Source organism: Entelurus aequoreus, linkage group LG04 (assembly GCF_033978785.1).
Source record: "Entelurus aequoreus isolate RoL-2023_Sb linkage group LG04, RoL_Eaeq_v1.1, whole genome shotgun sequence".
Lineage (NCBI taxonomy): Eukaryota > Metazoa > Chordata > Actinopteri > Syngnathiformes > Syngnathidae > Entelurus > Entelurus aequoreus.
In genome coordinates, this window is record NC_084734.1 from 1418854 (window position 1) to 1433410 (window position 14557).

The 14557-nt window shown below is 41.6% G+C and overlaps 1 protein-coding gene across 1 annotated transcript in view; it reads right to left on the bottom strand.

The window, feature by feature from the left end:
- cenpi (centromere protein I) overlaps positions 1–14557 on the bottom strand; it is a 42491-nt gene that overhangs the window by 4127 nt on the left and 23807 nt on the right. Inside the window, exons 10-18 of the mRNA XM_062043997.1 lie at positions 10659–10779; positions 10439–10533; positions 10240–10357; positions 7872–7936; positions 7619–7728; positions 6440–6575; positions 3467–3591; positions 3231–3279; positions 2796–3011 (exon numbers count right to left, since the gene is read on the bottom strand). Of these exons, the coding sequence (XP_061899981.1) occupies positions 2796–3011; positions 3231–3279; positions 3467–3591; positions 6440–6575; positions 7619–7728; positions 7872–7936; positions 10240–10357; positions 10439–10533; positions 10659–10779 (1035 nt within the window). The remainder of the gene's footprint in view (positions 1–2795; positions 3012–3230; positions 3280–3466; positions 3592–6439; positions 6576–7618; positions 7729–7871; positions 7937–10239; positions 10358–10438; positions 10534–10658; positions 10780–14557) is intronic.

Here is a 14557-nt window from a genome sequence, read left to right on the forward strand (position 1 = left end):
TCTGAAGGTCTCTTAAATATCGTGGAGAGTAGGAGTGATTCTTAGACTTAAGAACATTGATAAAAAGCTTTTATTCTTAAGTTTGAGAGTAGGACTAAATTTCGCAAATTCTCAGGACTTAAGTGTAAAATGGAAGCTTGATAAGTACGGCCCCTGACATGTTAGCTACTTCTCTTTGTTTTTAATGTCTATTTTCTATTTCCTGCTGGATCTACTCTCTATTTTATGCTGCTGCTGTCACTTATACTGTATATACTGTAATATTGTACATGGTCATTGGTATATATTGTATATGTTATAGACATAATATAATATATCTGTATATATATTATTCTGTACACATATTCTGTATATATGTTAGATTTTTTATCGCTATATTAGTCTATTTATACCTGATTTGTCCTTTCCATCCTTACACTTTCCATCATTGTAACTGAGCTACTGTGTTGAACAATTTCCCTTGTGGATCATTAAAGTTTGTCTAAGTCTAAGTTTAATACTGACATACAGTGTAGAGGGACCTCAGTTTTCATATGCTCCCGCGTCACGTAGCTTGTGTGCCCTCTGACGGCCTCTTGTTTGGTCTAAGGGTTGTATTCACGTCTGCCTCCCTCATGAAATATGTGGGCCTTGAAGTGGTGGGCCAGGGAGTGTCTGCTGTCACAGCGTTCTGGGCGGCATTTTGCCTTTCTCAAAGAAAAATGTGCTTTGCTTGCGTTCTTTTCGGCTGATGGAACCGTTAGAAACACCAAGATAATAAAAGTTGCTTCAGAGTTCCTGGAGAGGTGATCAAGAAGGGCGAAAGAAAAAATGGGGAGAAAAGCAAGGGAGCAGATGGAGTATGCAGTGTTTACTTCCTTAAAGGTTTGTTTAATGTACTTTTAACATTTACTTTTTCCTTTTTAACTTCATCTTGATATTATTTGTATTTTATCTTGTTTCAGAGTTCTTATAAAACTCATTTTTGCTTCGAGTGTTTTGTAAAGTGCAAAACTTAAAAGAGTTAAGCTTTTACCAAAGGCAGCAATCAGGAATGAATCTTTCAGCACATACACAACATTAAGATCTATAGTTATATGTTGATACACAATCATAAATGAATCTTTCAGCACATACACAACATTAAGATCTATAGTTATATGTTGATACACAATCATAAATGAATCTTTCAGCACATACACAACATTAAGATCTATAGTTATATGTTGATACACAATCATAAATGAATCTTTCAGCACATATACAATGTTAAGATCTATAGTTATATTTTCACAAAGACTGCTCATAAGTGGTGCATGCAACAGCAACAACAATAACAACAACAACAAACATGGCTGTAGACGTGAAGTTAAATCATGAACTACAACCTTACCCTTACAAAAACCATACATATTTATCCAGGAGACTCTTGATACCAATGTCCTTGACCCAGACACACAAAAAGAAGTTGTAGACCCCCATGCTTTTACAACTTTCATCTGTTTAGTGGTGTAGAATGACGTCTGGAGCACCAGATAGTTTCATATTTCTGTGAACTTCACCGACGTGTCATTTTTGATATCACTTGACTAATCTTTTTTTGATTAAAGTATAGGGGTATATGTTAAAGTTAAAGTACCACTGATAGTCACACACACACTATGTGTGGTGAAATTACTCTCTGCATTTGACCCATCCCCTTGATCACCCCCTGGGAGGTGAGGGGAGCAGTGAGCAGCAGCGGTGGCCGCGCTTGGGAATCATTTTGGTGATTTAACCCCCAATTCCAACCCTTGATGCTGAGTGCCAAGCAGGGAGGTAATGGCTCCCATTTTTATAGTCTTTGGTATGACTCGGCCGGGGTTTGAACTCACAACCTACCCATCTCAGGGCGGACACTCTAACCACTAGGCCACTGAGCAGGTTTTATTGCATAGTTAGATTTTTTTGCTCGTATTTGCTTTTTGAAGGTAGAACTAAACCCTTTCCGTACTCTGAGAGTTTACATGCTGCTTGCAGTAAAACAACCTGGCCGCCACGGTTTTTCACTTCTGGGAGGAAGTCGGAATACAAGCATCAGATGTTTATTTTTTATAGTAGTCTCTCTTGAAAATACTTAGTGCAGGGGTGCCAAAAGTGGAGCCTGGGGGCCAAATTTGCCCCGCCAAGCCATTTCGTTTAGCTTACCAAATGGTGGTTAAACAAATTTAATACATATTTAGCCTGGCAAAAACTGATGAGCAAAACAAGCTAAAAGAATAAATTAGTAAGCTAACAATAACATGCTTACAGTTCGCATTAGTGAAATACCAAAATATAAACTACCAAATACCATTTGAATTATCTAAAAAAGATAGCATGCTAATGTTATTAGCAAGCTAAAATGCTAACTGTAATATGCGTGAAGTACAAAAATATATTACTCTGATGTGTGTAACGTTAGCATGCAGCAAGTACCAAAATATGACTGAGGTGTGTATAAACCTACAAAATTAGCTTAAAAAAAAGAAAAAAAGAAGAAGCTTATGTCATATGTTAAATAACAGCAAAATTGGCACAAAAAAATGTTAGCATGCTAACATTAAAATGGTGACGCGGGCTGTTTAAAAATGAGCTAGACTTTGGACACCCCTGGTCTAAAGGCTTCACTCATGCTGCTGCTCTACGTTTCAAATGCTGTATTTGGACTCATTTCACTTTATTTTGTGCGCCCCTGAAATACTTTCCTATTGTCACTTGTCTGCAAGTATATTTTACTCAGGCGTCACCAGCTGCTTTGGGTACGTGTACGGGTACGCACGCACACACACACACACCTTGATGTGGAAGTCGACAGCGTAGTTGATGAAGGCCGGATGATGGACGAGGTCGAAGCTGTTCCAGTACTGGGGAACTTTGCTCCTCAGCAACAGCTCCTGGTCCAGCTGCACGCCCGTGCCTCCTGGGAACATATTGGAGTTCCACAGGCAGTTGACCGTGTCCACCACATAGTTGTTGAACTCGCGAAAGGTGTGGCGGCTGATGTGATAGGGCTGTTGTGGAGAGCGACACAAAGAGCAGCTACTGTTTGTTGTGTCCATGTATTCCTGCTTCTTCTATTTCCATTACATGGCTCCTTGTCCAGCATAAGGAGGTTTAAGGGGCCACAGTAGTGGTCAACATACATTGTAAGAGTCATGACAAAGACCAAAGAAATGAGCATACTAATGCATGATTGTGCTTGTGATGCAGTGAGTGATAGTTGGCGTTACCGCTGTGAGTGTCTCTTGACTTTTAGCCGACTTCAGGTTCACCTTGTACCTGATGAGAAAAACACAAACACTGCATGATGGAGGTTCTTAAGACTTGTCATTCCCCCCTATTGAACTTGGGCAAACTGGCAGCCACAATGCTCAAACTGATGATGAAAAAGGGAAGGGAGGGAGGGCTCCACTTCTGATCATAAATGATACATGAGCATGTACACGTGCACTACATCAGGCTGTACCTGTGCATGATGTAGGCCAGTCGGTCCACGCTGACTGGGTCGGTGGCTAGCAGAGCCGGGTAGAAAACCCCGGGTGGCGGCATCACGATGAGCGGGAGTCCGTACTTCAGGAACATGTCACACACCTGGAGGAGAAGGTTCAATACATACAATTTAAAAGAGTCCTTCACACTACCTTAAACAGTACAATAGCATCTTCAAATGTGACTAACATGAAATAGTTTTTCAGTACTAAAGCTCAAAGTAGATATCTTTACATGGATGTGGAGTGAAAATTACGTTTGTAGCGACATCCAGGGATCACAATAATTCAGTAGGTTAAGCTCATGACGCAGTAAATTGAATAATGTGGACACGTTTGTTACTGGTTACTTTCTAATACACTTATGCCTTAGTATCTGGAAGTAATATGCAATTAATCAATTTTAAACTCCTTTTATTTGTTTTTAAATGTCTAAACAACCTCGCGCCAACATATCTCTCCGACCTCCTTCAGCCTTACTGCCCCACCCGATCCCTAAGATCAGCCGATCAGCTGCTACTGACGGTCCCGGACACAAGGCTGAAGCTTAGAGGTGACAGAGCTTTCGCCGCTGCTGCTCCCAAGCTCTGGAACGACCTACCTCTTAGTGTTACACAAGCCTCCTCTCTTCCTGTTTTTAAATCTCTCTTAAAAACATACTTTTATTCCATGGCTTTTAACACTGAGTGATACCCATCCTGCAATGGCGCCCCATAATACACCTGCTGTGAACCTGTTTTTATATTTTATTTATTTATTTTTTATCGTGTTCTGTTGTGTTTGCTCGGTTCTCGTATTATTTTTAACCTGCCATTGTACAGCACTTTGGCTACCCCTGTGGTAAATTTTAATTGTGCTTTATAAATAAACTTGATTTGATTTGATTTGATTTATAATTATTTGATCATTCATAATGTTTTAGACTGCAATATTGTTCAATTAAGGACACTTACTACTAGGGCTAGGTATCGGTACTCGATACCTTTCAGGTATCGCCCGAAACAACCCAATACCAAGTAGTATCGAAACTGCGTCTGTCAAAGGATACCTGCAATCGGTTCTTTTTGTACCCAGATCAAGAAAAAATGACTGTTTCTATGGTCTTGCTCGCAGCCAATCACTGCAAGCGTTCTTCGATTCACGTGGTTGGTCCACCACCGCAACAAAATTCATTCCCAGATGCCGGCAGCAAAACGGTCAAAGGTATGTTTGCACTACACGCCTGTGGCGCCGGGTACAAATAAATGCATACAATGCGGCAAGATGATTTTGTGGAATACTAGCAATATGATTAAAGACCTCATCAAGCACGGAGCAAACTTAAGGGTGGAGAACTGTACTGTGTTTAAAAAAGCCGGCTTCTACATCGTCGTCATCTCAACAGGACACTGCTCAACCGTCGATAAGTTCAGGTCATATATAAATGCTTACTATGTTAACAGTACTCATCCTTTGTGTGTTAAAACATGTATTGTCAAGTAAATCGTTTTGGGCATGTCCTAGGCATGTGAGCTAACGCTAGCTTAGCTTGCTCGCTAATTTTACTGAATTAGCAAATTAGCGCCCTGCTCAGTCACATCTGTTAATGTTTTGTTCAGTGGTTAGGTTACTGGTTTTAGCTTCTTTAGCAGCTTAATTACTTATGTACTATTGCATTCTGTTCACAAGATCAATATCGAATGAAGTACTCAGTTGATATCAGTAACGTATTAAGGGTACTGGTATTGAACATTTTTAACCGATACCCAGCCCTACTTACTACGTACGTCTAGCTTGTGTGCTTAGCTTTGAACAATTTCCCTTGTGGATCATTAAAGTTTGTCTAAGTGTGTTGTGTAGCTGCAAGCTTGGAGTAACCTATAGCTGCCACTGTTTACCTTTGAAATACAAGAAAAAACTGTGCTTATTGGCTTTTAACTGGCTAGTGTACTTGGCACAAGTGAACGCACCACAGGACTGCTTGTATTACAGTGGAATTTTAGATATAATCCCATACTAATTTGTACTTGCCGATGTCGGGTTGATATCAATATTGGATTGATACTGCATACTTTATTTTCTTCACACTCAAATTAACAATTGAGTTGTAATTTACACTGTTTGTATTCAGTCCTGTTACTCCAACACATTAGCTCCTGTGAAAAATGTATAAAATAAGTAATTCATAAATCACATGGTCCACAGAGAGCTGCATCATTCACATCTTCTACAGGCCATGGAAAGGACAAAAGTCATTATTTTTCTGCAGGGTTCAAATCTCAGCACAGTGCTGTTACTTTCTGATGTTGTTTGTTTGGATTAAAACCAAACTTTGTGTCAAAGTGCCAGTAGCGTGAATGCATGTGGCTGTGGTACTCAAAGTACCTTGTAAAATAAAGTATGGGCCAATACACATTTGGAGTAGTTCAATACGTGCATTATCACATTCTAAGTTGGAAGGAAAGAAGACAAGCAAATGGCAACCATTTGGTGAAATGGCCCAGTTATTGTCTTGTATCCAATTTATTTTGAATGATGCCTGCAAAAAGATGGTTGATGCAAAAGGTCATGCTCGTAAATATTCATCAAGTGCTCTCTACAAGTCCATATTGTCCTCGTCATTATTGCTCACAAAGTAAAAACAAGACAAAAGTCGGGGACTGACTTTTCCTCACTGGGTGTGCCAGTTTGCAGTTTCCATACATACATTTCCAGCATCCTCATTAGGGTGACTATACTAGTTCACCTTGAAAGGTAGGTAGCAGACTGGTTACAGGCACAACTAGACTATCTCTGGACATAGTCGTCTCCAAATAACCTAGCATGCATGTTTTTGGACTACTACACCACCGTGCTTGACTTTTTTTTCCTCTCTGAGGCTGAACGCATTTGTCATTGAGACTGCTCTCTGCTGTCAAAGCAGAAGAAAAGAAAAGAGCACATGTTTGCATCAAGTGATGCTCTGGCTTTACCGTCTCATAGAAGTCCAGGATGAAGTTGAGCAGGAGGGAGTGACAGCTCTCGACCTGCAGGCCCACGGTCGCCAGGCGGCCCACAAAGTGCACCAGTTCCTTCACCGAGTCCTTGTAGCCAGACAGACTCATGTGTCTGGAATTGAGGTCGCACACAAAGCACTTGATTTTAGGAAGAGCACAACAGTTGGAAGGAGGGACTCTAAAACCACTACTGCTTTACAGCGGACAGCTTGGACAAAAAGCTGTTGAAAACCCAAAGCATCAAATCTGCAGGTTGAAAAGTACTCCAAGCCAGGGGTGTCCAAAATATGGCCCGTGGGCCAAGTGCGCTTCACCGGGGTCTTCAGTTTGGCCCGCGAGACGTCATGCGTTTACTAAGGAATCTAGCGAGTGTTTTACAATTTATTTACAGTATCTGATTAGTGCAAATATCACGCCATTTTGTGGACAACGTGAGTAAATTAGGTCAATGACCATGAATTGTGATTTTGAAGTGAGAACAGCACATCATTTACTTCTTTGACCCAATCCAAACAACCTTCCCTAGTCATGGTGCAAAAAAAAAAAAAAAAAGCAACCAACACAAATGTTCACGCCTAACACGACCTGCTCACTGAACTTTGTGGATATTATAAAAACTGCCCAAGCACCATAAAAAATTCTAAATTACACCCATGTAAATTATACTGCATGATGGGAAACCATGTTTGAAGCATTTTAGCTGCTTGATATTTCTGATTGATTACAAAACTTTAAAGAAGTCGTCAAAGAAGTAAAGGTAGGAGTCAAATTTTCCCATACTTTTAATATCAAATTATATTAATTATTAATCATATAACCATTATATTATACATATATAAAAACATGCAGTCAGCTTTAGGCCCCCAACCAAATGTTTTAGCCCAAGGCACCCGCCAATTCAAGAGGTTTGGACACCCCTGCTGTAAAGCCGACACCAGGGTTGTCTGAACAAGTGCTAACAGAAAACGAGCTGCAGGTCAAAAATGGCCCTTAGGTCACAATTTGGTCACCCCTGTTCTCCACTGCATTATTGACACCATCTTTGTACATCTAAACATGTTTTTGTATTGTTTTTCCATTCATGCAGCCATCCATTTTCTACTGCTTGTCCCTCATTTGTAACATATTGCTAAATATATGTAAAGATATAATTACATGAAGGTGTGGCTGTTGAGACTGATGTCCAAGTCGTCCTCCAGAACGTACACCGAGTGCCAAGTCAGCCACTTTGTCAGCATACTGTTTAGACATTCCAACATCCCACACTGCACACACACACACACACACACACACACACACACACACACACACACACACACACACACACACACACACACACACACACATTATGAGTGCTATTCAATGGGGCTGTAACATCCAGGAGTATACAAAAACAAAAAAGGCTTACCTTGAAAAATATTGAGGACGTGAAGTAGAGCTGCATGAGGGGCTCAAAGAGAAGCCGCTTGATATCTGAAGAAGACGACATTGAAATATGGTTGACATTGTGCAGAATGATTTGTTCAACAATGCAGCACATGCACACCCACAATCTTTCTTTTCGCACTTTAGCCACGAAACATTGATTTAACTTAGTGGTTTTAGATTTGCTTTCTAGCGATCACCACCTGGTGGTGAGTTGGCTGTGATGGTGGGGGAGGATGCCGGACACACCTGGCAGGCCCAAACGCATTGTGAGGGTTTGCTGGGAACGTCTGGCAGAGTCTCCTGTCAGAGAGTTTCAATTCCCACCTCCGGAAGAACTTTGAACATGTCACGAGGGAGGTGCTGGACATTGAGTCCGAGAGAACCATGTTCCGCACCTATATTATCGAGGCAGCTGATTGGAGCTGTGGCCGCAAGGTAGTTGGTGCCTGTCGTGGCGGTAATCCTAGAACCCGTTGGTGGACACCGGCGGTGAGGGATGCCGTCAAGCTGAAGAAGGAGTCCTATCGGGTTCTTTTGGCTCATAGGACTCCTGAGGCAGCGGACAGGTACCGACAGGCCAAGCGGTGTGCGGCTTCAGCGGTCGCGGAGGCAAAAACTCTGACATGAGAGGAGTTCGGGGAAGCCATGGAAAACGATTTCCGGACGGCTTCGAAGCGATTCTGGACCACCATCTGTGGTGGCTGTCTTGGTTGACAAGACTCTGCAGCATTGTGTGGACATCGGGGGCGGTACCTCTGGATTGGCAGACCGGGGTGGTGGTTCCTCTCTTTAAAAAGGGGAACCGGAGGGTGTGTTCACTCCTCAGCCTTCCCGGTAAGGTCTATTCAGGTGTACTGGAGAGGAGGCTACGCCGGATAGTCGAACCTCGGATTCAGGAGGAACAGTGTGGTTTTCGTCCTGGTCGTGGAACTGTGGACCAGCTCTATACTCTCGGCAGGGTCCTTGAGGGTGCATGAGAGTTTGCCCAACCAGTCTACATGTGCTTTGTGGACTTGGAGAAGGCATTCGACCGTGTCCCTCGGGAAGTCCTGTGGGGAGTGCTCAGAGAGTATGGGGTATTGGACTGTCTGATTGTGGCGGTCCGCTCCCTGTATGATCAGTGTCAGAGCTTGGTCCGCATTGCCGGCAGTAAGTCGGACACGTTTCCAGTGAGGGTTGGACTCCGCCAAGGCTGCCCTTTGTCACCCATTCTGTTCAGAACTTTTATGGACAGAATTTCTAGGCGCAGTCAGGGCGTTGAGGGGATCTGGTTTGGTGGCTGCAGGATTAGGTCTCTGCTTTTTGCAGATGATGTGGTCCTGATGGCTTCATCTGGCCAGGATCTTCAGCTCTCACTGGATCGGTTCGCAGCCGAGTGTGAAGCGACTGGGATGAGAATCAGCACCTCCAAGTCCGAGTTCATGGTTCTCGCCCAGAAAAGGGTGGAGTGCCATCTCCAGGTTGCGGAGGAGACCCTGCCCCAAGTGGAGGAGGTTCAAGTACCTCGGAGTCTTGTTCACGAGTGAGGGAAGAGTGGATCGTGAGATCGACAGGCGGATCGGTGCGGCGTCTTCAGTAATGCGGACGCTGTATCGATCCGTTGTGGTGAAGAAGGAGCTGAGCCGGAAGACAAAGCTCTCAATTTACCGGTCGATCTACGTTCCCATCCTCACCTATGGTCATGAGCTTTGGGTTATGACCGAAAGGACAAGATCACGGGTACAAGCGGCCGAAATGAGTTTCCTCCGCCGGGTGGCGGGGCTCTCCCTTAGAGATAGGGTGAGAAGCTCTGCCATCCGAGGTGAGCTCAAAGTAAAGCCGCTGCTCCTCCACATCGAGAGGAGCCAGATGAGGTGGTTCGGGCATCTGGTCAGGATGCCAACCGAACGCCTCCCTAGGGAGGTGTTTAGGGCACGTCCGACCGGTAGGAGGCCACGGGGAAGACCCAGGACACGTTGGGAAGACTATGTCTCCCGGCTGGCCTGGGAACGCCTAGGGATCCCCCGGGAAGAGCTGGATGAAAGTGGCTGGGGAGAGGGAAGTCTGGGCTTCCCTGCTTAGGCTGCTGCCCCCGCGACCCGACCTCGGATAAGCGGAAGAAGATGGATGGATGGATGGTTTTAGATTTGACTTATTTTTTACACACACCGTATGGATACAATTTAAGTATGTAAATAAACATTTACAAAATCTTCCTGTATAAATAACTTATTTGACAACGTATATGTCTGCGGCTTATAGTCCGGTGCTGCTAATATAAGGAAAATGATTTTTTCTTCTGTAATTTATTGGAATATTTTTTACACTTAATGACGGCTAAAGGTTAAAATGTTAGAGCCAAAACCTACTGATGCTCGGGACCACAGGAATGTTGCTCAGCAGGCCGAAGATCTGTGACCGCAGCAGGCATCCGTCCCAAACATTGAGGAATTTGTAGAGAAAAGCCTCAGAGCTAGAAAACCCTTCCTGGGGGAGACATCATGACTGGCCATTAAATGAACGTGTCAAAAGGAAGAGGACAGGAAGTGCATGGAAGAAGAGGCTCACCTGGAGAAATTGTTGTGCCGACAGCAGCTTGTTCAAAAACTGCAGAGCCTCGTCTGAATTTTGCGGCGCTCCTACGTCTCGACAAAACAAAAATTCTGCGAGACGGAGAGCAAAAGGTGTAAAATTGAAAACGCCACCATCAAGCGCGTGTTCGCTCTCTGAGCTGCACGCCAACTCAAGTCGTGGGTTCAGCTGCAGGTGAGCTGAACAGCAACCCTACCTTCTTGGAGAGCGCAGCCCAGCCAGAAGTTGAGGCGGAGGAGGGCCAACTCTTCCTGCACGCAGTCCAGGTAGTGCAGAGCCAGGCTGGAGGTCAGCAGAGAGCCCATCTGAGAGGGCAGCTGTTGGGGGGTAAATATCAGCAAGACACGGTGTGACCAATGACCAACCAGAGAGTCTAAAACAGGGGTCACCAACGCGGTGCCCGCGGGCACCAGGTAGCCCGTAAGGACCAGATGAGTAGCCCGCTGGCCTGTTCTAAAACTGGCTCAAATAGCAGCACTTTACCAGTGAACTGCCTCTATTTTTTAAATTGTATTTATTTACTAGCAAGCTGGTCTCGCTTTGCCCAACATTTTTAATTCTAAGAGAGACAAAACTCAAATAGAATTTGAAAATCCAAGAAACTATTTTAAAGACTTGGTCTTCACTTGTTTAAATAAATTCATTATAATTTTTTTTTACTTTGCTTCTTATAACTTTCAGAAAGACAATTTTAGAGAAAAAATACAACCTTAAAAATTATTTTAGGTTTTTTAAACACATATACCTTTTTACCTTTTAAATTCCTTCCTCTTCTTTCCTGACAATTTAAATCAATGTTCAAGTAAATGTATTTTTTTATTGTAAAGAATAATAAATACATTTTAATTTAATTCTTCATTTTAGCTTCTGTTTTTTCGACAAAGAATATTTGTGAAATATTTCTTCAAACTTATTATGATTAAAATTCAAAAAAATTATTCTGTCAAATCTAGAAAATCTGTAAAATCAAATTTAAATCTTATTTCAAAGTCTTTTGAATTTCTTTTAAAAAATTTATTCTGGAATATCTAGAAGAAATAATGATTTGTCTTTGTTAGAAATATAGCTTGGTCCAATTTGTTATATATTCTAACAAAGTGTAGATTGGATTTTAACCTATTTAAAATTCTAAAATTAATCTTAATCAGAAAAAATTACTAATGATGTTCCATAAATTCTTTTTTTAATTTTCTCAAAAAGATTCGAAATAGCTAGTCTTTCTCTTCTTTTTTTCGGTTGAATTTTGAATTTTAAAGAGTCGAAATTGAAGATAAACTATGTTTCAAAATATAATTGTCATTTTTTTCGTGTTTTCTCCTCTTTTAAACCGTTCAATTAAGTGTAAATATCATTAATTATTAATAATAACATAGAGTTAAAGGTAAATTGAGCAAATTGGCTATTTCTGGCAATTTATTTAAGCGTGTATCAAACTGGTAGCCCTTCGCATTAATCACTACCCAAGAAGTAGCTCTTGGTTTCAAAAAGGTTGGTGACCCCTGGTCTAAAATAATCTTAATATATATACAGAAGACCATGACAAATAATGCTTGAAAAGTGAAATATCACACTGCAAACACCAACACCTGATTAACATCACTTTGCTGCTACTTCAATAATCCTAATAACTCCAGCGCTAGGCTAGGACATTTCTCCCATCACGCCAGATCATTTAAACAGCTCTTTAAAATGTATGAACAGCTGCTCCGGTACCAGCACTTTGTGAGCATAAGAATTAGGAAGTAAACGACAATGACGGGGGAAAGACAGCCGGCCAATTGGCTCTCCGATGGCGTCGTTAAGGCACCATGAGGGAATCCATCAGTGGTCTCTTGTGAGTGCTTTTATGCCAGCGTGACTGATCTGGAGTGGCTGTATGCACATTCAACCCTATCACCACAGGTCATGCCGGTGAAAAGGCGGGATTGATGTTTCATGATATTTTAGAGAGTGCCCACCATAACAAATGACGTCTACCTCTGCCCCTTTAAGGGACTTCACAATTCATTTCTCACACTCCCCTGAAGAACAACCGCGCAATTTATGTCCATAAAAACACTGGTTGATACTTACTTGTAATAAACAAATTACAAGTCTCTGCTGTATCTCACCTTTTTTGTAAGGGGCACTGGAAGTTGGCAGACCCGTCAGCGATCCTGTTCTGTCTCCCTGTAATGTTTGATCCTGTTCTGTCTCCCTGTAATGTTTGTCTGATTTTGAATAGGATTGTGCTAAAAATTTTAATTTCCCCTCGGGGATTAATAGAGTATTTCTGATTCTGAGTAGGGGAAACAAGAAGTTGGCAGAACACAACAATGGAGGCAGAGCACCACCTTGTGGTTATGAGCAGGTATTGCACATAGTTAAAGGTTCAAGTAAAAGATAGCCCTGAAAGCAAAATGTACTATTTAAGGATGTTTTAACGGTAATATTTGCCCCTAGAGCCTGTTTATGAGGAACAAACGTGAGAAAAATCTACTTTTTGAAATGAAAGGCATTGAAAAGATCGCTTTTGATGGATGTTTGGGTGTTCTGACAAGCTGTGCATCCACATTAAGTTGGGCTACCTGGCGCTATTGTAAGGAATTGATTGATTGATTGATTGAGACTTTTATTAGTAGGTTGCACAGTTAAGTACATATTACGTACAATTGACCACTAAATGGTAACACCCGAATAAGTTTTTCAACTTGTTTAAGTCGGCGTCCACTTAAATTGATTCATGATACAGATATATACTATCATATATACTATCATCATAATACAGTCATCACACAAGATAATCACATTGAATTATTTACATTATTTACAATCAGGGGTGTGGAGGGGGTGGGGGGTAGGATATGGACAGCAAGTAGTGGACATAGAGAGAGAGAGAGAGAAGAGAGAGAGAGAGAGAGAGAGAGAGAGAGAGAGAGAGAGAGAGAGAGAGAGATCAGAAGGCATAAGAAAAAGAATCTGCATTTGATTGTTTACATTTGATTATTAGCAATTAGCAATCCGGGGAGGGTGCTAGTTTAGGGTTGTAGCTGCCTGGAGGTGAACTTTTATTGCGGTTTTGAAGGAGGATAGAGATGCCCTTTCTTTTACACCTGTTGGGAGCGCATTCCACATTGATGTGGCATAGAAAGAGAATGAGTTAAGACCTTTGTTAGTTCGGAATCTGGGTTTAACGTGGTTAGTGGAGCTCCCCCTGGTGTTGTGGTTATGGCGGTCATTTACGTTAAGGAAGTAGTTTGACATGTACTTCGGTATCAGGGAGGTGTAGCGGATTTTATAGACTAGGCTCAGTGCAAGTTGTTTAACTCTGTCCTCCACCTTGAGCCAGCCCACTTTAGAGAAGTGGGTAATCATAGTTTTAAATGTTTTACGTCCAACTGCGCAACCATTTTGAAGGAATCTTTCAGGTGAGTAAACTCTTTAGAGTAAATAAGGCTATTAGGGATGCAAAATTGTATTATGTAAAATAAATAAAATATATTTTTAAAAATTTCATATCACTATTATTGTGACTAAAATTATCCCACTTACAATTACTTTTGTGGTAATGTTGAATGTGCTCAAAAAGTACACAAAACAATAATATAAATCTTACCGTATTTTTCGGACTATAAGTCGCTCCAGAGTACCGGCCGAAAATGCATAATAAAGAAGGAAAAAAACATATATAAGTCGCATTTTTTGGGGAATTGTATTTGATAAAAGCCAACAGCAAGAATAGACATTTGAAAGGCAATTTAAAATGTCTAAAGAATAGTGAACAACAGGCTGAATAAGTGTACGTTATATGAGGCATAAATAACCAACTGAGAACGTGCCTGGTATGTTAACGTAACATATTATGGTAAGAGTCATTCAAATAACTATAACATATAGAACATGCTATACGTTTACCAAACAATCTGTCACTCCTAATCGCTAAATCCCATGAAATCTTATACGTCTAGTCTCTTACGTGAATGAGCAGAATAATATTATTTGATATTTTACGCTAATAATTTCACACATAAATCGCTCCTGAGTATGAGTCGCACCCCCGGCCAAACTATGAAAAAAACTGCGACTTATAGTCCGAAAAATACGGTAATAAAGTCA